The sequence below is a fragment of the Hypanus sabinus genome, unplaced genomic scaffold (genome assembly GCF_030144855.1).
Source record: "Hypanus sabinus isolate sHypSab1 unplaced genomic scaffold, sHypSab1.hap1 scaffold_1034, whole genome shotgun sequence".
NCBI lineage: Eukaryota > Metazoa > Chordata > Chondrichthyes > Myliobatiformes > Dasyatidae > Hypanus > Hypanus sabinus.
In genome coordinates, this window is record NW_026779087.1 from 51,799 (window position 1) to 79,694 (window position 27,896).

General features: G+C 46.5%; 1 protein-coding gene and 1 long non-coding RNA gene across 2 annotated transcripts in view; one reads left to right on the top strand and one right to left on the bottom strand.

Moving 5' to 3' along the window:
* Nucleotides 1-10,644, top strand: part of LOC132386152 (uncharacterized) — a 17,562-nt gene extending 6,918 nt beyond the window's left edge. The window contains exon 3 of the mRNA XM_059958445.1: nt 8,897-10,644. Within this exon, the coding sequence (XP_059814428.1) occupies nt 8,897-9,226 (330 nt within the window). The 3' untranslated portion in view covers nt 9,227-10,644. The remainder of the gene's footprint in view (nt 1-8,896) is intronic.
* A 413-nt stretch (nt 10,645-11,057) lies between these two features.
* On the bottom strand, nt 11,058-26,922 carry LOC132386150 (uncharacterized). Its single transcript, XR_009509416.1, has 2 exons — nt 26,875-26,922; nt 11,058-11,561 (listed from the first exon to the last, which is right to left on the bottom strand). It is a non-coding gene; the product is annotated as an uncharacterized LOC132386150 (long non-coding RNA).
* Nucleotides 26,923-27,896: the final 974 nt, after the last annotated feature.

Below are 27,896 nucleotides of genomic sequence, written 5' to 3' on the forward strand. Positions count from 1 at the left end.
GTTGCAACACCTGCCCTTTAAATTCATGGCTGAGGCTGTGTTGTGTCTGCTCACTGTTTGAGTTCGATATTAAATGAAGAACATTGAATGGGAAGGAAGGTTTGAAGACAAGAATAAAGATCTCCTCTGAAGGTATACGGGGACCTGGTGAGAGAGTCAATACACTGTGAGACTGTGTCTGTCTCAGTCAGACGGCCTTTTATTTCTCCAATATTGAGAGAGACCCGGTCAGTATAATCTCTCCGAGGACACTACCTCACCTCCTAAATCAATCTGGGAAATCTCTTCATTCCCTTCATCCCACAGGCTGACTCGGGGAGGGAGACCAGACCTGTGCACAGTGTTCCATGTACGCTCTCACCAGGACAACATATACCTTCAGAGGAGATCTTTATTCTTGTATTCAAACCTTCCTTCCCATTCAATGCTCTTCATTTAATATCGAACTCAAACAGTGAACAGACACAACACAGCCTCAGCCATGAATTTAAAGGGCAGGTGTTGCAACAGTTTGAGCTTCATACCGGGGGCCACGGAGCAAACAGGGTGTCACAAAGGGAGGAATGTGGGAATGTTGTATGTCTGAGACCAGCTGTGTGTGTTTGTGTATCAGAATCAGGTTTAATATCAGCGGCGTATGTGGTGAAATTTGACAGCAGCAGATTGCATTATTTATTAATAAAACCTACAGATTACAATAAGTATGTATAAAATTATATTTAAAGTGTAGTGCAAAAAGCGAGGGAAAATCCTGAGGAAGTGTTTATCAGCTCATTGTCCATTCAGAAATCTGACAGTGGGGAAGAAGCTGTTCCTCAACCGGGGAGTGTGTCTTCAGGGTCCTGTACATACTCCTTGATAGTAGAAATGAGAAGAGGTCATGTCCTGGGTGATTGGGGTCCTTAATGATGGATCACCTTTTTGTGGCATCATCTTTTGAATGTGTCCTGGATGCTGTGGTGCCCATGAAGGAGCTGGCTGAGTTTACAACTTTCTGCAGCATTTTCCGATCCTGTGCAGTGGCCTCTCCACACCAGGCAGTGATGCAACCAGTTAGAATGCTCTCCACAGCACATCTGTAGAAATTTGCAAGTGTCTTTAGTGACAGACTGATTCCCCTCAATCTCCGAATGAAATATAGCCGATGTTGTGCCTTCATTGTAACTGCATCAATATGTTGGGCCCAGGATAGTTCCTCAGAGATGATGACAGGCAGGAAATGGAAACTGCTCACCCTTTTCACTTCTGATCCCACGATGGGGACTGGTGTGTGTTCCCTCGACTTCCCCTTCCTGAATCCACAATCAATTCCTTTGTCTTCATGATGTTGAGTGCAAGGTTGTTGCTGTGACACCACTCAACTTGCTGATCTATCTCACTCCTGTACTCCTCCTCGTCACCGTCTGAAATTCCAGCAACAATAGTTGTGTCATCAGCAAGTTTGTAGATGAGCCTAGACACACAGACGTGGTGTAGAGAGAGTAGAGCAGTGGGCTGAGCACACATCATTGAGGTGTGCCCGTGTTGATTGTCAGCAAGGAGGAGATGTTATTTCTGATTCACACAGTCTGGGGTCTCAATAGACAATAGACAATAGGTGCAGAAGTAGACCATTCGGCCCCTCGAGTCTGCACCGCCATTCTGAGATCATGGCTGATCATTCACTATCAATTCCCAGTCCCTGCCTTGTCCCCATATCCCTTGATTCCCCTATCCATCAGATATCTATCTAGCTCCTTCTTGAAAGCATCCAGAGAATTGGCCTCCACTGTCTTCCGAGGCAGTGCATTCCACACCTCCACAACTCTCTGGGAGAAGAAGCTCTTCCTCAACTCTGTTTTAAATAACTGACCTCTTATTCTCAATCCATGCCCTCTGGTACTGTACTCTCCCAACATCTGGAACATATTTCCTGCCTCAATCCTATCAAATCCTTTAATTATCTTATACGTTTCAATCAGATCCCCTCTCATTCTCCTCAATTCCAGCGTGTACAAGCCCGATCTCTCCAATCTCTCTGCGTAAGACAGCCCTGCCATCCCAGGAATCAACCTAGTGAATCAAGGCTGCACTTCCTGAATTGCCAAAATGTCCTTCCTTAAACCTGGAGACCAAAACTGTACACAATATTCCAGGTGTGATCTCACCAGGGCCCTGTACAAATGCAAAAGGACATCTTTGCTCTTGTACTAAATTCCCCTTGTAATAAAGGCCAACATTCCATTTGCCCTCTTCACTGCCTGTTGCACTTGCTCATTCACCTTCATTGACTGATGAACTAGGACTCCTAGGTCTCTTTGCATTTCTCCCTTACCTAACTCTACACCGTTCAGACAATGCTCTGCCCTCTTGTTCCTGCTTCCAAAGTGGAGAACTTCACATTTATTCACATTGAATGACATCTGCCAAGTATCTGCCCACTCACCGAGCCTATCCAAGTCTCCCTGTATTCTCCTAACGTCCTCTTCTCATGTCACACTGCCACCCAGTTTAGTATCATCAGCAAACTTGCTGATATAGTTTTCAACGCCCTCATCTAAATCGTTGACATAAATCGTAAAGGGCTGTGGTCCCAATACAGAGCCCTGTGGTACCCCACTGGTCACCTCCAGCCAGACCGAGAAACACCCGTTCACTGCTACCCTTTGCTTTCTATCTGCCAACCAGTTTTCTATCCATGTTGAAACCCTGCCCCCAATGCCATGAGCTCTGATTTTACTCACCAATCTCCGATGTGGCACCTTATCGAATGCCTTCTGAAAATCTAGGTACACAACATCCACTGGCTTACCCTCGTCTAACATCCCTGTTACACCCTCAAAAAACTCCAACAGATTAGTCAAGCATGATTTGCCCTTGGTAAATCCATGCTGGCTCGGCCTAATCCTATTACTGCCATCAAGATGTGCCACTATTTTGTCCTTAATAATGGACTCAAGCATCTTCCCCACGACTGACGTTAGGCTAACAGGGCGATAGTTCTCCGTTTTCTCCTTCCCTCCCTTCTTGAAAAGTGGGGTAACATTAACACTCTCCAATCTTCAGGAACTGATCCTGAATCTAAGGAACATTGGAAAATGATTACCAATGCATCCGCATTTTCCTGAGCCACCTCTTTTAGAGCCCTCGGATGCAGACCATCTGGACCAGGGGATTTATTAGCCTTCAGTCCTACCAGTCTACTCATCACAGTTCCTTTCCTAATGTCAATCTATCTCAATTCCTCTGATAACTTATGACCCTGGCCCATCCATACAACTGGGAGATTGCTTGTGTCCTCCCTGGTGAAGACAGATCTAAAGTACGCATTAAATTCTGTTGCCATTTCCCTGTTTCCCATAACAATTTCTCCCAATTCATTCTTCAAGGGGCCAACATTGTTCTTAACTATCTTCTTTCTCTTCACATAGCTAAAAAAGCTTTTGCTATCCCCTTTTATATTCCTGGCTAGACTGAGCTCATACCTTATTTTTTTTCTCTCCATATTGCTTTTTTAGTTAAGATCTGCTGTTCCTTAAAACTTTCCCAATCATCTGTATTCTCACTCATTTCGCCCTGTCATACTTCTTTTTCTTTAATGCTATACAATCTCTGACTTCCACCTCTTTGAATCCTTCCTTCTCATTGGAATGAACTGCTTTTGCATCTTTTGTATTATCCCCAAGAATATCTGCCACTGCTGATCCACTGTCTTTCCTGCCAGGGCATCCGCCCATTTAATTTTGGCCAGCTCTTCCCTCATGGCTCCGTAGTCTCCTTTATTTATTTGCAACACTGACACCTCTGATCTGCCCTTATCCCTCTCAAATTGTAGATAAAAACTTATCATGTTATGATCACTACTTCCTAATGGCTCCTTTACTTCAAGATCACTTATCAATTCCTGTTCATTACACATCACCAAGTCCAAAATAGCCTCGTTCCTGGTTGGCTCAAGCACAAGCTGTTCCAAAAATACATCCCTTAGACACTCCACAAACTCCACACAGTGCTCCTGGTGAGGATCCAGTGGCAGAAGGAGGTACAGAGGCCCAAGTTTTGGAGCTTGTTGATTACAATTGAGGGTCTGACTGTGTTGAATGCTGATCTGTAATCATCAGCCTATCTTGTGTATTGCTATTGTCCGGGTGATCTGATGCTGATTGTGAGCCAGTGAGAATTGTTGACCGATTGTAGCGATTGGCAAATTGCAGTGGATCCCTGCACACAGACAGGAGTTGATTGACCATGACCAACCCCTCAAAGCACTTCATTACAGTAGTGAGCGTCACTGGGCGATGGTTGTTGAGGCAGGTCACCCTGGTATTTTTGGGCACTGGTATAATTGTTGACGTTCTGAAACGCGCGTGTGTGTGTATGTCTACGTGTGTTTGCATGCTTGAGTAGAGAGACAGAGTACTTGAGGCTTTCCAGTTCGATGCAGGAATATTTCCAGTAATTGGTGTGCCTCGAAAGACGGGTCACAGTGTTGGGCCGACTACTCAGATCAGAACAAAATCATTTACCCAGCAGACTGAGCTCACAACCCGCTCTTGTGTTTCAGAGTTATTTACAAATTGAAATGTACAATTTAAAATGTGCAAAGTAAATTTATTATCAAAGTATAGGCACATCACCATGTATAATCCTGGGATTTGATTATGTTGTAAATTCAGTAAACTCAGGAACCATTATAAAATTAATGAAAGATCGCCCCCAACAGGACAAACAAAATAACCATGTGCAGAAGACAACAAAATTCAAATACAAAAGAAATAAAACCAAAAAATAACCCAGAAATAAACATCAAGAACATGAGAAGAAGAGCTGTTGATTGTGTCCATTCGTTGTGGGAATAGCAAAGTTTAGGGATCTGGTCTCAATTTAGAAATTTTTTTGGTTTAGCGAATTTTTCATTATCATCTCCCAATCTCCTTAATTATTTTTTTTATCCCTTCCGTGACTGACAAAGTCTTTAAGGATTGGGATGAACTAGGTATTAAGTGTCTTTGGGACTTGTTTATCTCAGGATCTCTTGCATCATTTGACCAATTGTCAAATCAATTTGCACTCCCAAAATCACATTTTTCCAGATACCTTCAAATTAGAGATTTTCTACGTTTCCAATTAGCTACTTTTCCTATAGGTCCTGATAAAAATTTACTGGAAGATCTTTTAAATTTAACACCTTTTGTTAATGGTTCTAACTTGTTGATTGATTCTAGACAAGACTTTTTAGATAAAATAAAAAAACGCTTGGGAGGATGACCTAAATTGTCAGATTTCTGATGATAGATGGAATAAAATTTTTAAACAGGTTAATAAATCATCTTTCTGTGCTCATCATTCTCTTCTACAATTTAAAGTGGTTCACAGAGCTTACATTTCTAAACAGAAGCTGTCCAGTTTTTACCCGAATGTTTCCCCACTTTCTAATAAATGCAACTCTGCTGATGCCTCTTTAATTCATATGTTTTGGTTTTGCCTTACAATTGAAAAGATTTGGAGGGAAGTATTTCATACCTTCTCCCAACTTTTTAGGATCCAATTTGACCCAAATCCCCTTACTTCCTTGTTTGGTATTATTGCAAATGAAGACATAACTTTAAATACTCCTAACCTACAGGTTTTAGTTTTTACCTCTCTTTTAGCAAGAAGAGCAATCTTGCTTAAATGGAAGGAGTCAGCCCGTCCTACACATCTTCAAAGGCTACGTAATATTATGTCGTATTTAAATTTAGAAAAGATCCGCTGCTCAGTCTTAAATTCGAAACAATCTTTTTATGATATTTTGGGACCTTTCCTAAATAACGTTTCCAATTTATAAAGTTTAACAGTGCACAGACTTTGATGTATATTTTTATCTTCTCTTCTTAAGTGAATATGTTTTTTTTTTCTAATCCATTGTCATCCATCAGCTTTTTTCTTTGGTAGTTGGTAGGGGGTTGACTTTATATATATATAACATTTATTTTATGATTTGATCTGCCTTTAAATTCTTGATTCCCAAGTGCTATACCTTTATGTGTTATGCTATAACATTTTGATCAATATTATTACAATATATGAATGTACACGTTATGATGAGATGTATCTATGTGTTGCGCTCTGTAAATCTTTTTTTTTCTTCTGAATAAAAATATTGTAAAAAGAAAGCAGGACCTGTTGGTTGAGTGTAATAACTGTTCCTGAACCTGGGGTTGATGCTCCTGAGACTCATGCACCTTCTTCCTGATGGCAGCATTGAGAAGAGAGCATGGCCTGGGTGGTGGGGGTCCTTGATGATGGATGCTGATTTCCTGCGACAGCACTCCACAGAGATGTGCTCAGTCGTGAGCAGAGTTTTACCTGTGATGTGCTGGGCCACATCCACTATGATGTGCTGGGCCGTACTACTGAGGACAGAGAGTTCCTGCTTTCTTGTAATTGCACTTGTGTCCCAGGCTCGGGACAGATCCTCTGAAATGTTAACACTGTGGAATTTAAAGTTGCTGAACGTCTCCACCTTTGAGCCCCGATGAGGATTGCCTCATGGGTTCCTGTTTCCTCCTCCAATGTCCAGAACCAGCTCATTGCTCTTGCTCTCATTGAATGAGAGGCTGCTCTTGGACCATAAGAAGCAGAATTACGCCATTTGGCCCATCAAAACTGCTCTGCTGTTTCGTCATGGTAAATCCATTTTTCCTCCCAGCCCCAATTTCCTGCCTTCGCCGCGTATCCTTTCATGCCCTGACCGATTGAAAGTCCATCAACGTCTGCCTTAGCAAAAGGAAAAGCAGCATCCGTCATCAAGGCAAGATATGAGGCACCTCCCACTCCATACCCATCCATTTCTGTCCCTCCGCCCTCCCCACTCTCTTGCCTACAAAGCTCACTTTCACTCCTTACCATTACCTACCCAGGACTGTATACAGTGCAGGCATTACAATAAATAATAAACAGGACAGTAGGGCAAGGGGTCAGTCCAGGCTCTGGCTATTGAGGAGTCTGATAGCTTGAGGGAAGAAACTGTTACATAGTCTGGTCATTGTCCGAATGCTTCGGAGCCTTTTCCCAGACGGCAGGAAGGAGAAGAGTTTGTATGAGGGGTGCATGGGGTCCTTCATAATGCTGTTTGCTTTGCGGAGGCAGTGTGTAGTATAAATGTCTGTAATGACGGGAAGAGAGACCCCGATGATCTTCTCAGCTGACCTCACTATCCGCTGCCGGGTCTTGCGATCCAAGATGGTGCAATTGCCGAACCAGGCAGTGATGCAGCTGTTCGGGATGCTCTCAATACAACCCCTGTAGAATATGATGAGGATTGGGGGGAGGGGGGTTGTGAGATGGACTTTCCTCAGCATCCGGAGAAAGCAGAGACGCTGCTGGGCTTTCTTTGCTTTGGAACTGCTGTTGAGGGTCCAGGTGAGATTCTCCGTCAGGTGAACACCAAGAAATTTGGTGATCTTAACGATCTCCTCTGAGGAGCCGTCGATGCTCAGCGGGGAGTGCCCTCCTGAAGACAACAACCATCTCTTTCGCTTTGCTCACATTCAGAGGCAGGTTGTTGGCTCTGCACCAGTCCATTAGCTGCTGCACCTCCTCTCTGTAAGCTGACTCGTTGTTCTTGCTGATGAGACCCACCACGGTCGTGTCATCGGCGAACTTGATGATGTGGTTCGAGCTGTGTGTGTCAGCACAGTCGTGGGTCAGCAGAGTGAACAGCAGTGGACTGAGCACACAACCCTGGGGCGCCCCCGTGCTCAGAGTGATGGTGTTGGTGATGCTGCCTCCCGATTCGGACTGACAGGTCTCCCAGTCAGGAAATCTAGGATCCAGTTGTAGAGGGAGGTGTTCAGGCCCAGCAGGCTCAACTACTGTATGAGGTTGGTGGTGGGTGCTGGGAGATCCCCAGAGTCAAGATGGTTGGTGATGGTGTGGGAGACAATGTCCTGGTGTTCCTTACTGGGGTCCTGTTCGAGGGGTAAGTAAGTGGAGGTGTCAGAGTTGGCGATGGGCCTCTGCAAGGTAGGGGTCAGTCCGACAGACTACTACAGCACCTCCGCTATCTGCGGGTTTGATGGTGAGGTTTGGATCAGTGCAATGGGAGTGGAGAGTCCAACGTTCAGACGGAGTGAGGATGGAATTGGAGAGAGGACGTTGAAGTCCAGATGGTTAATGTTCCGTCAACAGACATCGTGGGGTCCTGTTCAAATTCCTGTGGCTCCTTTGAGCCCCTTCCGAGGTCAGCACATCTTTTCTTAGACATGGGGCCAGAAACTGCTCACAATGCTCCACGTGAGGCCTCTTTGTAAAGCCTCACCAATGCATCCTTGCTTTTCCTCTCGAAGTGAATGTCAACATCACAGAGAACTTCCTCAACATCGACTCAACCTGCAAATTATCCTTCAGGGAATCCTACACGAGGATTCAGAAGTCCCTTTAATTTTTTATGTTTTTTAATATTTTTTCCAGTTACAAAACTGTCTGCCCTTTTATTTCTTCTACTAAAGTACACGACCATGCCGTCCCCGAAATTCAGTCCTTCATCCATTGGTGTCCTCTGTAAATCTTTCTACAGGAAAGAAACAGCAATTTGTGTCCGGGAATTCTCAAATTCCGGACAGATCTATGTCCGGATATTTAAGGAGTGACCAGATATTTCCATTGAAACACCGATATATCAGTTGTTGATCCTTGAAGTAGTGTCTCATCTCAGCCGGAGACGTGACTGAAATATTTTCGATGTAACTCAGTGAAATCCACTGGAACCGGGCGCTGAGAACACAAGTAACAGAAGTAAGGCTGTTTACAAGAAGGGGATGAGCGGTCTCCGTTTTCTAAAGAAGCCGAGATCCTTGAATGTGTCAGGCAGGATGCTGGAGATGTTTTACCAGTCTGTTGATGTAACTGCAGTTTTCTTTGCCGCTTTACGTAGGGGGAGCAGCATCGGTGCAAAATAAACTCATCAGAAAAGTTGGAACCATCCTTGGCCACAACCGGGGCTCTTACGAGTGAGTGGTGGAGAGGAGTGGTGTCACTAAACAAATGGCCATCCATTACGGACAATCGGGCACATCCTCTCCATGACCGACTGCACAGGCAGCGGAGCACCCTTTCGAACAGACTCACTCAGCACCGCTGTCACAAGGACCGTTACAGAAGCTCTTTCCTATCAGATGTAATAACCACATACAACAGTTCATCTGCTAACCGGCCACCCACAGCTCCAATCTGTTCATTAAATTTGCCGACAGCACCACATTGATTGGCCTAATCTCAAACAATAATGAGGTGGCCTGCAAGGAAGAAGTCATCTCTCTGACACACTGGTGTCGAGAAAACAACCTCTCCTTCAATGTCGAAAAATCAAGGGAGCTGGTTGTGGATTACAGGAGGAATGGAGACGAGCAAACCCCAAGAGACATCAGTGGATCTAGGGTTGAGAGGGTAAACAGCTTTAAGCTCCTCGGGACCCTCATCACTGAGGATCTCACGTTGTCTGTACACACAAGCTGTGCGGGGAAAAAGGCACAACAGCGTCTCTTCCACCTCAGACGGTTGAGGAAGTTTGGTATGGGCCCCCCAAATCCCAAGAACTTTCTACAGGGGCATAATTGAGAGCATCCTGACCGGCTGCACCACAGCCTGGTATGGGAACTTTACCTCCCTTAATCGAAGGATTCTGCAGAGAGTGGTGTGGACAGCCCAGCGCATCTGTAGGTGTGAACTTCTCATGATTCAGGAAATTTACATAGACAGACGGATAAAAAGGGTCCGCAGGATCATGGGGCACCCGAGTCACTACAATCAAGATCTATTCCAGCTGCTACCATCCGGGCAACACTACCGCAGCATAAAAGCCAGGACCAACAGGCTCCGGGACAGCTTCTTCCACTAGGCCATCAGACTGTTTAACTCACACTGATTTGAGTGTAATACGTTACGCTGACTGCTCTGTTTATTATAAATTACTATGATTGCACATGGCACATTTCGACGGAGGCATAACGTAAACATTTTGTGAATGATGTGAGGAATAAAGTCATTTCAATGCACCTTTCTGCGACAGATCATAGTTCAATAGTCTGCAATATTGCTTTATACATCATTATTGCTCATTGATACAGTATCATTGTGTATATTATTCTCTGCTTTATTTTTAGCGAAGTCTGCACACTGCTAAGTGTGATTTAAAATAATGCTACTGTAACGAAAAATTTCCCACAGGATCAATGGTTATTGTTGTTGTTGTTATTATTATTATTATTATTATTCCCCAGCCCTATATCTCTTTCACCAATCAGCTTCACAACTCTTGACTTTACTCCTCCCCCTCTCCCGTTTTCACCTATCACCTCGTCTCCCCCCACATTCTGAATCCCTCTTTTCCTGTCCAGTCCTGAAGAAGGCTCTCTGTCTGAAACGCCGACTGTTCACTCCTCTCCATAGTCGCTGCCTGACCCCGGGTTCCTCCAGCATGTTGTCTGTGTTGCTTTGGGTTTCCGTATCTGCAGTCACACCATAAACCAATGCGCATGCGTGGTCGGTGCGGCCGATTCCCGAATATCGCGCATGCGCTAAGTAGACGAGAGGCGCTGAACTAACGGACGCAGGTAAGAGCGAACTCCGGGTGAACTTATTCACCGGCGTCTGAAACGCGACCAAAGTACAATTACTGTGATTTCCAGCCACACTAGTGCTGCACCCCACGACAGTCCCGGTCCTCTCCCTCTCTCTGAACCCCATGATCCGTACCCGGCCGGGGGGAGCTTTCGACTCGTGGGCGACGCCGCCGCCAGTTTTGCGGCGCATGCGCATTCCTGGATCTTTCGATGGCGGACAGGGAGGTTTCTCTACGTGAGGGCTTCTGGGTAAAGAGGCAGCCATGGCCGTTGGTACCAGTGTTGCCTCGTACAGTCGAAGGAAGTGTGAGCGAATGTATCTCCCAAACACTACCGAGCTCCAGCTATGTAAATTCGAGGATTATGAACTCTGAACAAAAATATAGTTACCAGTTTATCTCAGTTAAAGAGTTTACCTTCCATTTAGATTCAGATTCAGTTTATTGTCATTTAGAAACCACAAATGCAATGCAGTTAAAAATGAGACAACGTTTTATGAGATATCACAAAAGCACATTACAGAACAGACTACACCAGAAAATCCACGTAACGTTTGGCAATCCCCAATCCAGAGTCCGGAGAGGATGCTGCTTATTCCTAAAGTAGCTCCAAATCACCAGACAAAACAAGACCAAAAACTAAAGATACAAGACCTGCACAAAACCACATAATTACAACATATATTTACAACAGAGCAAACAATAGCATAATTGATTAAAAAAAAACAGACCATGGGCACAGTTAAAATAGTCCAAAGATGTTAAAAGACTATAAGTTCGAAAAGAAACCAGCACACAGTTTCCACAAGCCCTCAGGGTCCCGACAGCCTCGCCATCCCACGCAGGCGGCAGAAGGGAATACCTCCGCTATACTTCCACAGCGCCGCCCGACTCAGCCTCGCAGATGCAGCACACAATGAAAATGCTCCAACCGCTACGGACTCCGAGTCCGTTGAACTAGTGAAAGTGTCAATTCGTGCTGTATGGAAATAAAACCTTCCGTCAGATTCAGTTCACTCTGGGTTGATAAAGATATGAAACACCTTTGCCTCGACGACAAGTGACTTCTGGCTTTCAGATCACAAAGGTGCCACACTCCAATGAGAATAACCACTGCCCTCCACTATATATTCATTGGCATTGCCATCGATGGGTTCATCACTGTCAATCAGCAGATGGTGGGGGGGGGGGGGGCGATCCAAGTAATTAGTAAATCTCCAGGATCGTACATGAAGTAACAAGTGCTCTTTGTAGTCTTGTGCAACATGACCAGAACTTGAAATAATGTCAAAGGACAAATTGAGCCAAGTCATAGATTGATTGAAGTCAGAAACAGCCCAATCTCACACAGACAGGAATACAGTCCGAGAATTTGATGGTCAGTCAGAGTGTCTGTTCCGTGCCTTGTTAGAAGATGGAGGTGTCCCTGCTTCCCACACCCCACCAGAGGAGCTATCTGCTACCCCGTCTGTAATCTCTGCTGTTCTCACTAAGCAACTGAAAAGAAGGGGGCAAAAAAATCTCTACCTTCAGCTAAAGCCTCAAAATCTCCACTCCGACTCCATTCACTCTGATACTGACCGCTCCACTCGCTCCTGCCCAACTTTCAGTTCTTGCTGAGCAAACCCGAATGCTGACTGGCCGCTGCTCAAAGGTCCAACGGAAACAAACTGCTGCAAGGCTCTGCCTTTAATCTTCGACTGAAGACCATAGGGCATAGAAACATAGAAAACCTACAGGACAATACAGACTGTTCGGGCCACAAAGCTGCGCCAAACATACCCTTACCTCAGAAATTACCTAGGGTTACCCATAGCCCTCTATTTTTCTTCGAGCCTTCAATTTCTCTAACGTCAGCAAAGTTTCATGAAGGGAAAGTCTTGCCTGACAAATCTGTTGGCATTCTTGGAAGAAGCAACAAGCAGGATCAACTAAGGAGAATTGGTTTCCTCAAGTGAAACTCCGGCTGGAAAAGCAACCAGAATGAAGAAATATATGATGTGTACTTGGATTTTCAGAAGGCCTTTGACAAGGTGCACCACACTAGGCTGCTGAATAAACCCACGGTATCACAGTGGAGATTCCAGCATGGATTAAACAGTGGCTGTGCCATAAGGTGGGCGTTGGGAACGGACCCAAATGCAAGATACAGACACTGAAGTGCTAGGGAGAGGACTAGGTGTATCAGGAAAGAAGTGGGGAAGAAACGACACTGCACATGACACAGGCCATGGACAACACTATGTGACAGGGCATGGGCTAGGACAAGAGTAGGAAGGTGAGGCCTGGACGAGGAACTAAGAACTGGGAACTAGGAGTCTGGACAAGGATTCCAAGACAGAGACTGGACAGGGACCCGGAACCTGGGTCTTGACTCGGGCTCGGACTCCGGATCCAGACGAGGACTGGACGTGGCAAGGTAACAGGACTGGGAATGTCCTCAGAGCCTCGAACATGGACTGGAAACTTCCGCGGAGACTTTGACCCGGACTGGACTTGACTCGGAGCCTGAGACTTGGACAGGACTTGGACACGGAACGACAAACAACGGCAGTCCACTCGAGTGTCCCCTCGTTGGGGACACGACGCAGAGCCGGGGCTTTACATAGAGTCAGGACCCTTCCTTGGGGACAGGACGTAGGGCCGGGGCTTTACACAGAGTCAGGACCCCTCCTTGGGGACAGGACGTAGGGCCGGGGCTTTACACAGAGTCAGGACCCCCCCCCCCCCCTTGGGGACAGGACGTAGGGCCGGGACTCATACACGGACACTAAACACGGGGACACAAAGCTCATCGATAGACAGTTCCTTCTGTTGGCATGACAAGGCTCCAGTCTCAATCCAGCGGTTAAACTTGATGGTGATTCAGGCGATGACACAGGCGAGGTTGCAGGCAAGGCTTCAGGAGTGGGTTGCTGAAAGATGGGGAAGGGATGGAAGGGAAGGGAAGGGAACAGTCCAGGGAAGGGTAACGGCAAAGCCGGCCTGTCTTACCCAACGGAGGCGAGGACAGGGAGGGACAGAATCAACCGCAGGGCAATGGCAAAGACGGCCTGACCTACCCCACAGAGGCGAGGACAGGATACTGACAAGACCAACCCGCACCTACACTCGAACCCAGGGCCACTGATATTCCAGCCCCAATTTGAGAATCAGGTGCCTGTGATTCAGCCCAACTGAAACAATGGACAGCCAGAAGACCCGGAGTCCAGAGTCCACGGACCGGACCGTGAACCGGAACGCAGACGTCATGGACCGGACCATGACAAGCTGAATGGTAGGAGGCAAAGACTGGGAATAAAGGGAGCCATCTCTGGTTGGCTGCCAGTTACTAGTGGTGTTCCTCAGGGCTCTGTGTTCGGACTGGTGATTTTTGTTATATTCCTATAGTTTGGAAGACAGAATTGCTGGCTTTGTTACAAGGTTTGCAGACAATATGAAGACATGAGGAGGGGCAGGTAGTTTTAGGGAGAGAGGGTACAGAAGGACTGAGATAGATTTAGAGAATGGGAAAAAAAACAGCAGATGGAATACAGTGGCGGGAAGTGTATGTTCATGCATTTTGGTAGAAGAAATAAAAGTGTTAACTTCTTTGAAATGGACAGAAAATACCAAACAACTGAGGTGCAAAGGGTCACGGGGAGTCCATGTTCAGGATTCCCTGAAGGTTAATTTGCAGGTCGAGTCTGTGGTGTGGAAGGCAAACGCAACGTCAGCATTCATTTCGAGAGATCTACAATATATCAGCGAGGATGTAATGTGGGAAGTTGGTCATCACTGGTGAGGCCACACTTGGAGGACAGGTCTGGGCCCCTGATCTTGGAAAGGATGTGCCGAAACTGGAGAAGGTTCAGAGTATGTTCACAAAAACAGATTCCAGGATTGAATGGATTGTCATATGAAGAGCGTTCAATGGGCCTGAGCCTGGATCAGCAGAGGAATTAGGGCTGACCTCATGGAAACTTATCAAACTGTGGAAGGGCTTGATAGAGTGGATGTGGAAAGGATGCTTCCTGTGGTGGAAGAGTCTGCGACCAGGGAACAGAGCATCAGAATAGAGGGGTGTCCTTTTAGAACGGAGATGACAGAGAACGGACTGAGAGTGGTGAATCTAGGGAATTCCGTGCCACAGGCTGCTGTGGAGGCCAATTCTTTATGTACATTTAGGGCAGAGGTGGACAGAATCTTGATTGATCCGGGCATGAAGTGATACGGGGACAAGACAGGAGATTGGAGCGGAGAGCAAATTTGGATCAGCCATGATAAAATGACAGAACAGACTCAATGGGGTAAACAGCCTCATTCTGGTCTTAAGTCTTATAGTCTGACGGTCTGTCCCCAGTGTGAACTCGCTGATGTAGCTTCAAGTCAGATGACTAAGTGAATCCCTTCCCACAATCTAAGAAAGTGAATGGTTTCTCCCCAGTATGAACTAACTGGTGTCTCTGTAGCTTGGATGACCGAGTGAATCCCTTCCCACATTCAGGGCAGGTGAACGACCTCTCCCCAGTGTGGATTCGCTGATGTGACAAAAGGTTGGATGACTGAGTGAATCCCTTCCCACATTCAGAACAGGTGAACGGCCTCTCCCCAGTGTGAACCAGCTGGTGTCTCTGTAGGGTGGATGAGTGAGTGAATCCCTTCCCACACACAGAGCAGGTGAACGGCCTCTCCCCAATGTGAACTCGCAGATGTATTTTCAAATCCGATGACCCAGCAAACTCCTTTCCACAGTCTGAGCTGGTGAACGGCCTCTCCCCAGTGTGAACTCGCTGATGTATTTTCAAGCCAGATGATCGAGCGAACTCCTTTCCACAGTCTGAGCAGATGAACGGTTTCTCCCCAGTGTGAACTAACTGGTGCCTCAGTAGACGAAATGACAGAGTGAATCTTTTCCCACAGTCTGAGCAAATGAACGGTTTCTCCCCAGTGTGAGAGCACTGAAGTGTTTTCAGTTGAGATGACCGAATGAATCGCTTCCCACAGTCCGAGCAGGTGAATGGCCTCTCCCCAGTGTGAACTCGCTGATGTACTTTCAAGTCAGATGTCAGAGTGAATCTCTTCCCACATTCAGAGCAGCTGAACGGTTTCTCCCCAGTGTGAAATCGTTGATGGACGCTCAGCTGAGCTGCACGAGCAAACTCCTTCCCACAGTCTGAGCAGGTGAACGGTTTCTCCCCAGTGTGAACTCGCTGATGTACTTTCAAGTCAGATGTCAGAGTGAATCTCTTCCCACATTCAGAGCAGCTGAACGGTTTCTCCCCAGTGTGAAATCGTTGATGGACGCTCAGCTGAGCTGCACGAGCAAACTCCTTCCCACATTCAGAACAAGTGAACGGCCTCTCCCCAGTGTGAACCAGCTGGTGTCTCTGCAGGGTGGATGAGTGAGTGAATCCCTTCCCACACACAGAGCAGGTGAACGGCCTCTCCCCAATGTGAACTCGCAGATGTATTTTCAAGTCCGATGACCCAGCAAACTCCTTTCCACAGTCTGAGCAGGTGAACGGCCTCTCCCCAGTGTGAACTCGCTGATGTATTTTCAAGTCGGATGTCAGAGTGAATCTCTTCCCACATTCAGAGCAGCTGAACGGTTTCTCCCCGGTGTGAAATCGTTGATGGACGCTCAGCTGAGCTGCACGAGCGAACTCCTTCCCACATTCTGAGCAGGTGAACGGCCTCTCCCCAGTGTGAACTCGCCGATGTCCCTTCAGTTGAGATGACGAAGTGAACTCCTTCCCACAATCTGAGCTTGTGAACGGCCTCTCCCCAGTGTGGATTCGCTGATGTATTTTCAAGCCAGATGATCGAGCGAACTCCTTTCCACAGTCTGAGCAGATGAACGGTTTCTCCCCAGTCTGAACTAACTGGTGCCTCAGTAGACAAAATGACAGAGTGATCGAGCGAACTCCTTTCCACAGTCTGAGCAAATGAACGGTTTCTCCCCAGTGTGAGAGCACTGATGTGTGTTCAGTTCAAATGACCGAATGAATCGCTTCCCACAGTCTGAGCAGGTGAATGGCCTCTCCCCTGTGTGAACTCGCTGATGTACTTTCAAGTCAGATGACAGAGTGAATCTCTTCCCACATTCAGAGCAGCTGAACGGTTTCTCCCCGGTGTGAAATCGTTGATGGACGCTCAGCTGAGCTGCACGAGCGAACTCCTTCCCACAGTCTGAGCAGGTGAACGGTTTCTCCCCAGTGTGAACTCGCTGATGTTCCTTCAGTTGAGATGACCGTGTGAATCCTTTCTCACATACTGAGCAGGCAAACGGTTTCTCCCCGGTGTGAACCAGCCAGTGTGTCTGTAGTTTGGATGACTGAGTGAATCCCTTCCCACACTCAGAGCAGGTGAATGGCCTCTCCCCAGTGTGAACCAGCAAGTGTCTCCGTAGTTTGGATGAGTGCATGAAACCTTTCCCACATTCAGAGCAGGTGAACGGACTCACCCCAGTATGAACTTGCTGATGTACCTTCAGGTCAGATGACCGAGTGAATGCCTTCCCACAGTCTGAGCAGGTGAACGGTTTCTCCCCAGTGTGAACCAGCTGATGTCTCAGTAGGTGAGATGACCAAGTGAATCGCTTCCCACATTCTGAGCAGCTGAACAGTTTCTCCCCAGTGTGAACCAGCTGGTGTCTCAGTAGGTGAGATGACCGAGTGAATGCCTCTCCACATTCTGAGCAGGTGAACGGCCTCTCCCCAGTGTGAACTCGCCGATGTACCTTCAGTTGAGATGACGAACTGAACTCCTTCCCACAGTCTGAGCAGGTGAACGGCATCTTCTCAGTGTGAACTGGTGACGTTTGTTGAGTTGAGATGACTAAATGAATCTGTTTCGACATTCAGAGGTGGGGAAAGGCCATGGCACCATGTGAATTTGCTGGTGTCTCTGTAGTGTGGTTGATTGTGTCAGTGCCTTCCTGCACTCTGAGAAACGTCTCCTTACTGGTGAATTTTTGGATATATCTTCAGCATCAATGACAGAATGAATTGCTTCCCGCAGTCAGAACAGGTGGAGCATCTCACTGTGGTGTGAACTTGCTGATGTATCTTCAGGCTGGTTGACTGAGTAGTTCCCCTCCCTCACACAGAGCAGGTGAACGGCCTCTCCCCACTGTGAACTCACTGGCGTGTCTGTGGGTAGGCTGTGAGTGAATCCCCTCCCTCACACAGAGCAGGTGAATGGCCTCTCCCCACTGTGAACTCACTGGTGTGTCTGTGGGTAGGCTGTGAGTGAATCCCCTCCCTCACACAGAGCAGGTGAACGGCCTCTCCTCACTGTGAACTCACTGGCGTGTCTGCGGGTAGGCTGTGAGTGAATCCCCTCCCTCACACAGAGCAGGTGAATGGCCTCTCCCCACTGTGAACTCACTGGCGTGTCTGCGGGTAGGCTGTGAGTGAATCCCCTCCCTCACACAGAGCAGGTGAATGGCCTCTCCCCACTGTGAACTCACTGGCGTGTCTGCGGGTAGGCTGTGAGTGAATCCCCTCCCTCACACAGAGCAGGTGAATGGCCTCTCCCCACTGTGAACTCACTGGCGTGTCTGCGGGTAGGCTGTGAGTGAATCCCCTCCCTCACACAGAGCAGGTGAATGGCCTCTCCCCACTGTGAACTCACTGGCGTGTCTGCGGGTAGGCTGTGAGTGAATCCCCTCCCTCACACAGAGCAGGTGAATGGCCTCTCCCCACTGTGAACTCACTGGCGTGTCTGCGGGTAGGCTGTGAGTGAATCCCTTCCCTCACACAGAGCAGGTGAATGGCCTCTCCCCACTGTGAACTCACAGGCGTGTCTGTGGGTAGGCTGTGAGTGAATCCCCTCCCACACTGAGAGAAGGAGAATGATATCTCACTGCGATCAATCATCTGGCAATTCAGACAGTCAGATGTTTGAATCCCTTGTACAATCAATGAGTTGAAGAACTGATCTCCAGTGAACAAATGCTGGTATGTTCTCAGCACCCCGGTTCCTGTGGATAACACGGAGTTACAAAAGAAAACTTCCCTTCAGACACAGATACAACTCCAACTGGATCAACAACAATGCAAAATACATCAATGGGAGAAGGACAATATCCATCCGACCTCATCTCAAACACATTTACTGAGGTCGCCTTCACTGCTTCATTAGGCAGAGAAATCCACAGATTCACCACCCTCAGGGAAAAGCAGTTCCTCCTCATCTCCGTCCCACATCCCCTAATCTTGAGGCAATGTCCTCTCGTACTAAGCCTCACCTACCAGTGGAAGCAACTTTCCTGCCTCTGGCTTATCTACCCCTTTGATAACTTTACATGTTTCTGTAAGATCTCCTCTGAATGTGAGCGCTGGAATCACAATTTTACCCAGTTCAACTCAAGCTGGAGCAACTCAACCTGAGATATACAGTGGGAAGCGAGGGAGGAGATTGCTGAGCCTCTGGCGATGACCTTTGTATTACCACTCAGGAAGGGAGATGTACCAGAGAATTGGAAGACATTGTCCCCTTGTTAGGGAATGGAGTTGAGGGAACCCAGGAATTATAGACCAGTGAGTGGAGAGTGCCCCAGTGGCCATCTCCCTCAGTAATTGTTACCTCACTTTGGATGCGGTTGAGGGGAGATGACCTGACAGAGGACGACCACGACGATCGGGTCTCTGGCACTGAGCCTGGTTCCGTGGTGCAGAAGGGAAAGAGGAAGTTGAGGAATGCAGTAGTCATAGGATTCAATAGTGAGGGGAATGGACAGGAGGTTCTGCACGCCTGATAGAGATACGTGTGTGGTGTGTTGCCTCCCAGGTGCCAGGGTACGGGATCTCTCAGATCGGGTGCAAGGTATTCTGAAGGGAGGGGGTGACCAGCCAGAAGTTTTGGTACACGTTGGTATATATGACACAGGTAGACAAAGGGAGGAGGGCGTGAGGAGAGAATTCAGGGAGTTCGGTAGGAAGCTGAAAGGCAGGACATCTAGGGTAGTAACCTTGGGATTGCTGCCTGTGCCACGTGCTAGTGAGAGCAATACTGGCATGATTAGGTATATTATTGTGTGGCAGGGGGCAGGGCTTTAGATTCCTTGATCATTGGGTTCTCCTCTGGGGGAGGTATGACCTGTACAAAAAGGACGGGTTACACCTGAACCCAAAGGGGTCCAATATCCTAGCCAGCACATTTAATAGAGCTGTTAGGGAGGGTTTAAACTGATTTGGCGTGGGGATGGGAAACGGAGTGATGGGGCTGAGGAAACGGGAAACAGAAATAAATCGAAGATAGCGTGCAACAGAGACTGTGGAAAGAACGGTCAGGAGATGAGGCTTAATCAAAGCCAGTGGCATGAGGAACAGGGCAACAGACATGTGGGGCAGTGAAAATAGAAAGCAACAAATCCTGGGCAGAGAGAGTTATTTGAATGTACAGAGCATGAGGATTAAAATGGGCGATCTTGAAATTCAGCTGCAAATTGGCAAATTGGACAATCTCTGAAACTTGGATAAAAGGTGGCTGCCGATGGGGGTTGAATGTCCAAGAATACACGGTGTATCAGAATGATAGGTGACTGGGCAGAGAGGGTGGTGTGGCTCTCTGGATAAAAAAAAAATATTAAATCATTGGAAAGAGATGACATAGGATTGTAAGGTGTGACCGTCTAACCATATAACAATTACAGCACGGAAACAGGACATCTCGGCCCTTCTAGTCCATGCGAACGCTTACACTCACCTAGTCCCACTGGCCGGCACTCAGTCCATAACCCTCCATTCCTTTCCTGTCCATATACCTATCCAAATTTACTTTAAATGACAATACCGAACCTGCCTCTACCACTTCCACTGGAAGCTCATTCCACACGGCTTCCACTCTCTGAGTAAAGAAATTCCCTCCTTAAACTTTTGCCTCAAACTCTCAAATCATGTCCTCTTGTTTGAATCTCCCCTATTCACAATGGAAAAAGCCTATCCACGTCAACTCAATATATCCCCCTCATTATTTTAAATACCTCTATCAAGTCCCCCCTCAACCTTCTATGCTCCAAAGAATAAAGACCTAACTTGTTCAGCCTTTCCCTGTGACTCAGGTGCTGAAAGCCAGGTAACATTCTAGTAAATCTTCTCTGTACTCTCTCTATTTTGTTGATATCATTCCTATAATTCAGTAACCGGAACTGTACACAATACTCCAAATTCGGCCTTACGAATGCCATGTACAGTTTTAACACTATATCCCAACTCCTATACTCAATGCTCTTATTTAAAAAGGCCAGTATAACAAACGCTTTCTTCACCACCCTATCCACATGATGGGGTCATGAGTCTCTACGGGTTGAGTTACGAAATGGGGAGGGGTATGGCAGTTGTATGCAGATCTCCATACAGCAGTCGGGATGTGGATTACAAATTACAGCAGGAGATAGAAAAGGCCTGTCAGAAAGGCAATGTCATGATAATCATTGGCAATTTTAACATGAAAGTGAATTGGGAGGACCTCGACAGAAAGAATTTGTAGAATATCTAAGGGATTGCTTTTTAGAACAGCTGGTTGTTGAGCCCACGAGGGGATCGGCTATGCTGGACTGGGTGATCCCAATATGATCAAATTCACATTGAAATTTGAGAGGGGAAAAATAAAACCAATGTGTCAGTATTTCAGTGGAATAAAGGAAATTGCAATGGATGAGAGGGGAACTGGCTGAAGTCGACTGAAAAGGGACATTTGCAGGAAGGACAGCAGAGCAGAATGGGTGGACTTTCTGCAAATAATGAGGGAAATACAAGACAGATATATTCCAAATAAGAAGAAATTTTCAAAGGGAAGAAGGACACTACTGTGGCTGACAAGTGAAGTCAGAGCCAAAGTAAAAGCAAAAGAGAGGGCAAACAAGGAAGTTGGAGCTAGTGGGAAGACAGCTTCACCAGCTTTTTAAAACTTGCAAAAGAAAACTCAGAAGGTCATTCGGAAGGAAAAGATGAATTATGAGAGTAAGCTGGTGACTAATATCAAAGAAGATACTGAAAGCTTTTTTAAATATATATATATATATATATAAAGGGTAAAAAGAGTCGAGGGTAGATTTAGGACCAATACAATATATCGCTGGACTTATTGTAATGAGAGTTGCTGAGAAGTAAGAGGAACTGAATGCGTACCAGACATTCAAGGGTATCAGGGAAGTGAAGTTTGTGCACTGACAATTACGACTCAGAAGGTGCTCTGGAAGTTTAATGGTCTGAGGGTGGATAAATCTCCAGGACCTGATGCAATGCACCCTCCGGTTCTGAAGAAAATAGCTGGAAAGATTGTGGAGGCATTAACAGATCTTTGAAGAATCAATAAATTCTGGCATTGTACCAGATGACTGGAAAATAGCAAATGTTACTCCGCTATTTAAGAAGGGTCAGAGGCAACAGAAAGGGAACTATAGACCTGTTAGCATGACATCAATGGTTGGCGGTTGATGGAATCGATTGTTAGGGATGAGATTATGGAGTACCTGGAGGCGCATGACAAGATAGGCCAAAGCCAGCATGGTTTCTTGAAAGGAAAATCCTGCCTGACAAAACTACTGCAATTCTTTGAGGAAATTACAAGCAGGGTAGACAAAGGAGATGCAGTAGACGTGGTGTACTTGGATGTTCAGAAGGCCTTTGACAATGTGCTGCACATGAGGCTGTTTAGCAAGATAAAAGCCCATGGTATGACAGGGAAGTTATTAAAGTGGGTGGAGCATTGGCTGGTCGGCAGAAAACAGAGAGTGGGAATAAAGGGATCCTATTCTGGCTGGCTTCCTGTTACCAGTGGAGTTCCACAGGGGTCAGAGTTGGGACCACTACTTTTTACGATACATGTCAATGATTTTGACTATGATATGAAAGGATTTATGGCTAAATTTGCCGATGATAAAAAAATAGGTGGAGGAGCAGGTAGTGTTGAGGAAACAGAGAGCCTGCAAAGAGACATAGATAGTTTAGGGGAATAGCAAAGAAGTGGTAAATGAAATACAATGTTGGAAAGTGTGTGATCATGCACTTTGGTAGAAGAAATAAATGGGCAGACTATGATTTCAATGGGGAGAGAATTCAAAATGCAGAAATGCAAAGAGACTTGGGAATCCTTGTGCTGGATGCACTAAAGGTGAACCTCCAGGTTGAGCCGGTTGTGAATAAGGCAAAATTCTAGAGGTATAGGATATAAGAGCAGTGATGTGATGTTGTGGCTTTATAAGGCACTCGGGAGACCACACTTGGAGTATTGTGTACAGGATTGGGCTCCTCACTTTGGGAAGGATATATTGACATTGGTGAATGCTCAACGAAGATTCACGAGGTATGAAATGGTTAATGCGATGAAATCTTAAGTTTTATTCATTATGGACTGTGCCTTTAAGAATCACGCCTGTAAGAGAGAGAGAGAGAAGTTCAGTGCAAGTAGAGGGAGTGAGAGGGAGAAAGGGGAGGGAGGGACGGAGAGAGAGAGAGAGAGAGAGAGAGAGAGAGGGAGGGAGAGGGAGAGGGAGAGGGAGAGTGGGGGGGAGAGAGAGAGAGAGGGGGAAGGAGGGGGAGGGGGAGAGGAGAGAGAGAGAGAGAGAGAGGGGGGGAAGGAGGGGGAGGGGGAGGGAGAGGGAGAGGGAGGGGGGGAGGAGAGAGAGGGAGAGGGAGAGAGAGAGAGAGAGAGAGAGAGAGAGAGAGAGAGAGAGAGAGAGAGAGAACGCTACATGATACACAGCTGTTGTTCAGTACACCAGCATTTAAACAAGTGTAACTATCTCTTTCGTGGTACACGCAGATGCACAAAGGTTGGTGGCGTAATTGCCACTGAATTTTTAAGTGCCCACAAGGGTGGGGCTGAGGATCGATTAGAAGAATCGATCCATGACTATTAGTGCGTTTGAGGGCAACCCTGTGGAATCTAACCCTTGTCTAACCCTTGCCTGGGTTGGTAGATTATCACTTGAAGATGTCGCTCTTAAGCTGGTCACGTTTGGCTAACTTGGAAGATTTGGAGGACATCGAGGAGGATTGACAACATCTGTTTACTTGGATTACACATCTCTCTCTCTCTCTCTCACTTCAATCCCGTGGACCAAATTGAATTTCCTTACCACACCATCGTAAGACTGTATCATTTACCACCTAAGCTTGAAGAAGTTCGGGGATTTATGCATTTACACCTATATATGCATAACAGCATTACCTCTTGATTTACCTGGTTTAAGTTACTAAATGATGTAGTTACTAATAAAATAGCGTTTTGTTAACAGCAAAACCAGACTCCAGGCATTCCACTGCTGCTGAGACTTTTGTGTTCGTAACAGTTACCGCATGAGGAACGTCCGGCAGCTCTTGAGCTGTATTCCCTGGAGTTCAGGAGAATGACGGAGTTCTCATAGAAACACTCCGAACATTAAAAGGCCCCATGGTAGGGGAGTCTAGGACAAGAGGGCACAACTTCAGGATTGAAGGACGACCTTTCGGAACTGAGATGCGGAGAAATTACTTTAGTCTGAGGGTTGTAAATCTGTGGAATTTGTTGCCACAAGTGGCTGTGGAGGCCTAGTCATTGGGTGTATTTAAGGCAGAGATAGATAGTTTCTTGATTAGCCAGGACATCGAAGGGTATTGAGTGAAAGCAGGGGAATGCGGATGACTGGAAGAATTGGATCAGCCCATGATTGAATGGCGGTGCAGTCTCGATGGGCCAAATGGCCTAATTCTGCTCCTGTATCTTATGGTCTTATGAAGTCTTGCTTCAGTGGTGGGCAAGTGGTTGGAGAAGATCCTGGGAGGCAGGACTTCAAACATTTGGAGAGACATAATCCGATCACGGATAGTCAGCATGGCTTTGTTAAGGGCAAGTCATGCCTTACGAACCGGATTGAATTCTTTGAAGATGCAACAAAGCAGTGATGAAGGTAGAGCATTGGATGTAGTGGACGTGGCTTTCAGTAAGACTTTCGATAAGGTTCCTCAAGCAAAGCTCATTGAGAAATTAATGAGGCAAGGATCCAAGGTGACCTTGCTTTGTGGATCCAGAATTGGCTTGCCCACAGAAGGCAAAGGGTGGATGTAGATGCTGTATGAAGGACGGTGACCAGTGCAGTTCAGCAGGGATCTTTTCCGGGACCCCTCCTCTTTGTAACTTTTACAAATGACCTTGATGAGGAAGTAGTGTATAAGATGATGAGAGGCATGATAGTGTGGATAGTCAGAGGCTTTTTCCCAGGTCGGAAATGGTTGCCACAAGAGGACACAGGTCTAAGGTGCTGGGGAGTAGGTACAGAGGAGTTGTCAGTCGTAGGTCTTTTACTCAGAGAGTGGTGAGTGTGTGGAATGGGCTGCTGGCAACGGTGGTGGAGGCAGATATGATAGTGTCTCTTAAGAGACTTTTGGATAGGTACATGGAGCTTAGTAAAATAGAGGACTAAGTGGGCCGAAAGGCCTGTATCTTGTTGTAGTTTCCTATGTTTCTAGAAGGGTGGGTTTGTAAGTTTGTCGATTACACAAATGTTGGGGTTGTTGTGGATAGTCTGGAGGTTACAGCCGGACATCAATAGGATGCAGAACTGGGCTGGGAAGTGACAGATGGAGTTCAACCCAGTGGTTCCTTTCAGTAGGTGACATTTGAAGACAGAATACAACAATAATGTTAGGACTCTTGACAGGGTGGAGGATCAGTGAGATCTTGGGGTCCGTCTCAATCGTGCACACAAAGCTGCCGGGCAGGTTGACAGTGTTGTTAAGAAGGCCTTCATCAACAATGGGACCGAGTTCAAATGCCAGAGGTAACTTTACAGATACAAGGCCTTAATTAGACCTCACTTTTGGTATTGTGTTCAGTTCTGGTTCCCTCAATACAGGAAGGATGTGGATACTATAGACAGAGGGCAGAGGAGATTTACAGATATAAGGACTGAGTTAGACCTCACTTTTGGTACTGTGTTCAGTTCTGGTCCCCTCAATACAGGAAGGACGTGGATACTATAGACAGAGGGCAGAGGAGATTTACAGATATAAGGACTTAGTTAGACCTCACTTTTGGTACTGTGTTCAGTTCTGGTCCCCTCAATACAGGAAGGACGTGGATACTATAGACAGAGTACAGAGGAGATTTACAAGGATGTTGCATGGATTGGAGAATATGCCTCATGTGAATAGGTTGAGTGAACTTCGGAGTGAAGGAAGATGAGAGGTGACCTGATAGAGGTGAATAAGATGATGAGGGGCATTGATCGTGTGGATAGCAAGAAGCTTTTTCCCAAGAGTGAAATGGCTGACATGGGCGGGGGGCATAGTTTTATGGTGCTTGGAAGTAGGTACAAGGGTGATGTCAGAGGTATGTTTTTCACACAAAGGGTGGGTACAATACGAACTTTTCAGAGACTTTTAGATAGGTACATGGGCTATGTGGTAGGGAATTGTAATTACACTGTGGATTTCTGTTTCTATATGCACTCCTCATCTTCTAACAAGGCACGGATCAGTTATCCTGGCTGACCATTAAATTCTCTGTACTCCTGTCTGTACGAGGATGTTTCTGCGTTCAATCAACCTATGACTTGGCTCAATTTGTCTCTGTCCTTTGGGATTATTTCAAGTTCTGGCCATGCTCCACAACACTACCAAGATCACTTGTCACAACATATAGAATCCCAGAGATTACCTAATTACTCGGATCCCCACCCCCGCTGATTGATAGTGATGAATCCATTAATGTCAATGCCAGCAATCCTGAATGGGAGGGCAGCAGTTATTCTCATTGGAGTGTGGCACTTTTGTGATGTGAAAGCCACAAGTCACTTGTCCTCGAGGACAAAGGGGTTACTTAACCAGAGGGAACTAAATCTGACGGAAGGATTTTTTTTTGCCATACAGCACTAATTGACAATTTAATTGATTGGAAGGCAGGCTTTTCATCCAAGATTAACTAGAAAACATATTTTTGTTCCGAATTACTAATCCTTGCATGTATACAGCTGGACCTCGGCAGAGTTTGAGAGAGACATTCGCTCTCATTTCCTCCGACTGTACTGGGACAACGCTGGCAGAGTCACGCATGGCTGCCGCTTTACCCAGAAGGCCGCACGAACGAGAAACCGGTCTGTCAGCCACCGAACGTTCTCGCGATGCGCATGCGCCGCAGAGAAGACGGCGGCTCCCGCGCTCGTCAGCTCCCCGGGGCCCGGGTACGGATCGTGGGGCTGAGGAAGAGGGAACGGACCGGGGCTGTCCTGGGATGCAGGACCAGTGCGGCAAGAGCTCGCAGTAATAGCCCTTCAATCGCGTTTCAGTCACCGGAGATTAATTCCCTCCCGGAGACCATCCTACCTGCAGCCGGTCCTTGTGAGCCTCACGCCGACTGAGCGCATGCGCGATAGGTCGTACCGCCTCAGACCTCTGCGCATGCGCATTTGAGCAAACGAGAAAATCTGCAGATGCGGAAATCCAAAGCAAAAGAGGGGAAATGCTGGAGGAAATTCAAAGGGGCCGGCAGCAACTATGGAGAGGAGAGAACAGTCGGCGTTTCAGACCGAGACCCTTCTTCAGGACTGGAAAGGAAGGGAGGGAGTAAGAATCTGGGGGAAGGTGAGGTGATAGGGTAAACAGGGAGACGGGGAGGAGTGAAGAGCTGAGAAGTTGATTGGTGAGAGTGATAAAGGGGTGGAGAATTATTATTATTAAATACTATTAATCCAGAGTGGGGAATTCTTTCGTTACAGCAGCAACATTTAAAAACATACTTAGCACTGTGCAGACTACTAAAAATAAAGATTTACAATATACGCAATAATTATATATTAAATAATAACGCAGAGACTATTGAAGTACGATGTGTGTTCTCCTGTTGCAGTAAATGAACGGTTGTATTCTGATTACATTTGGTGGGAAAGAGTTTCTGTAACAATCCTTGTGATGTCGTGGTTTTTCGTGCCTCACAAATGACCAGGAGACGCAGAAGATTCTTCAAGCAGGGTTAAACTTTAATTTGCAAGTCAAAGCTGAGACAGTCATTGAGCTAGTCGCTGATTGCCCACCGATCCCCGGACACAGCATTTTTATATCAATCCCCTGGTCCAGTTTCACACGTACTAAACGTACGTCCCATTGACCCAATCGTGTTCTGATCTACATCTCTTAGCTGCCTCTCGTTAACACACCATTGTCTCCAACATTCTTAAGATTTCAGTCTCCTACTAAATTGGGTACATGCATAGCAAATAGCAAACTCAGAACTGTGCAAAATAATAGCAAACTCAGAACTGACCAATGTTCTAATCTACATCTCTTTAGCTGCCTCTCATTAACACACCATTGTCTTCTACATTCTTAAATTTTCATTCTCCTACTAA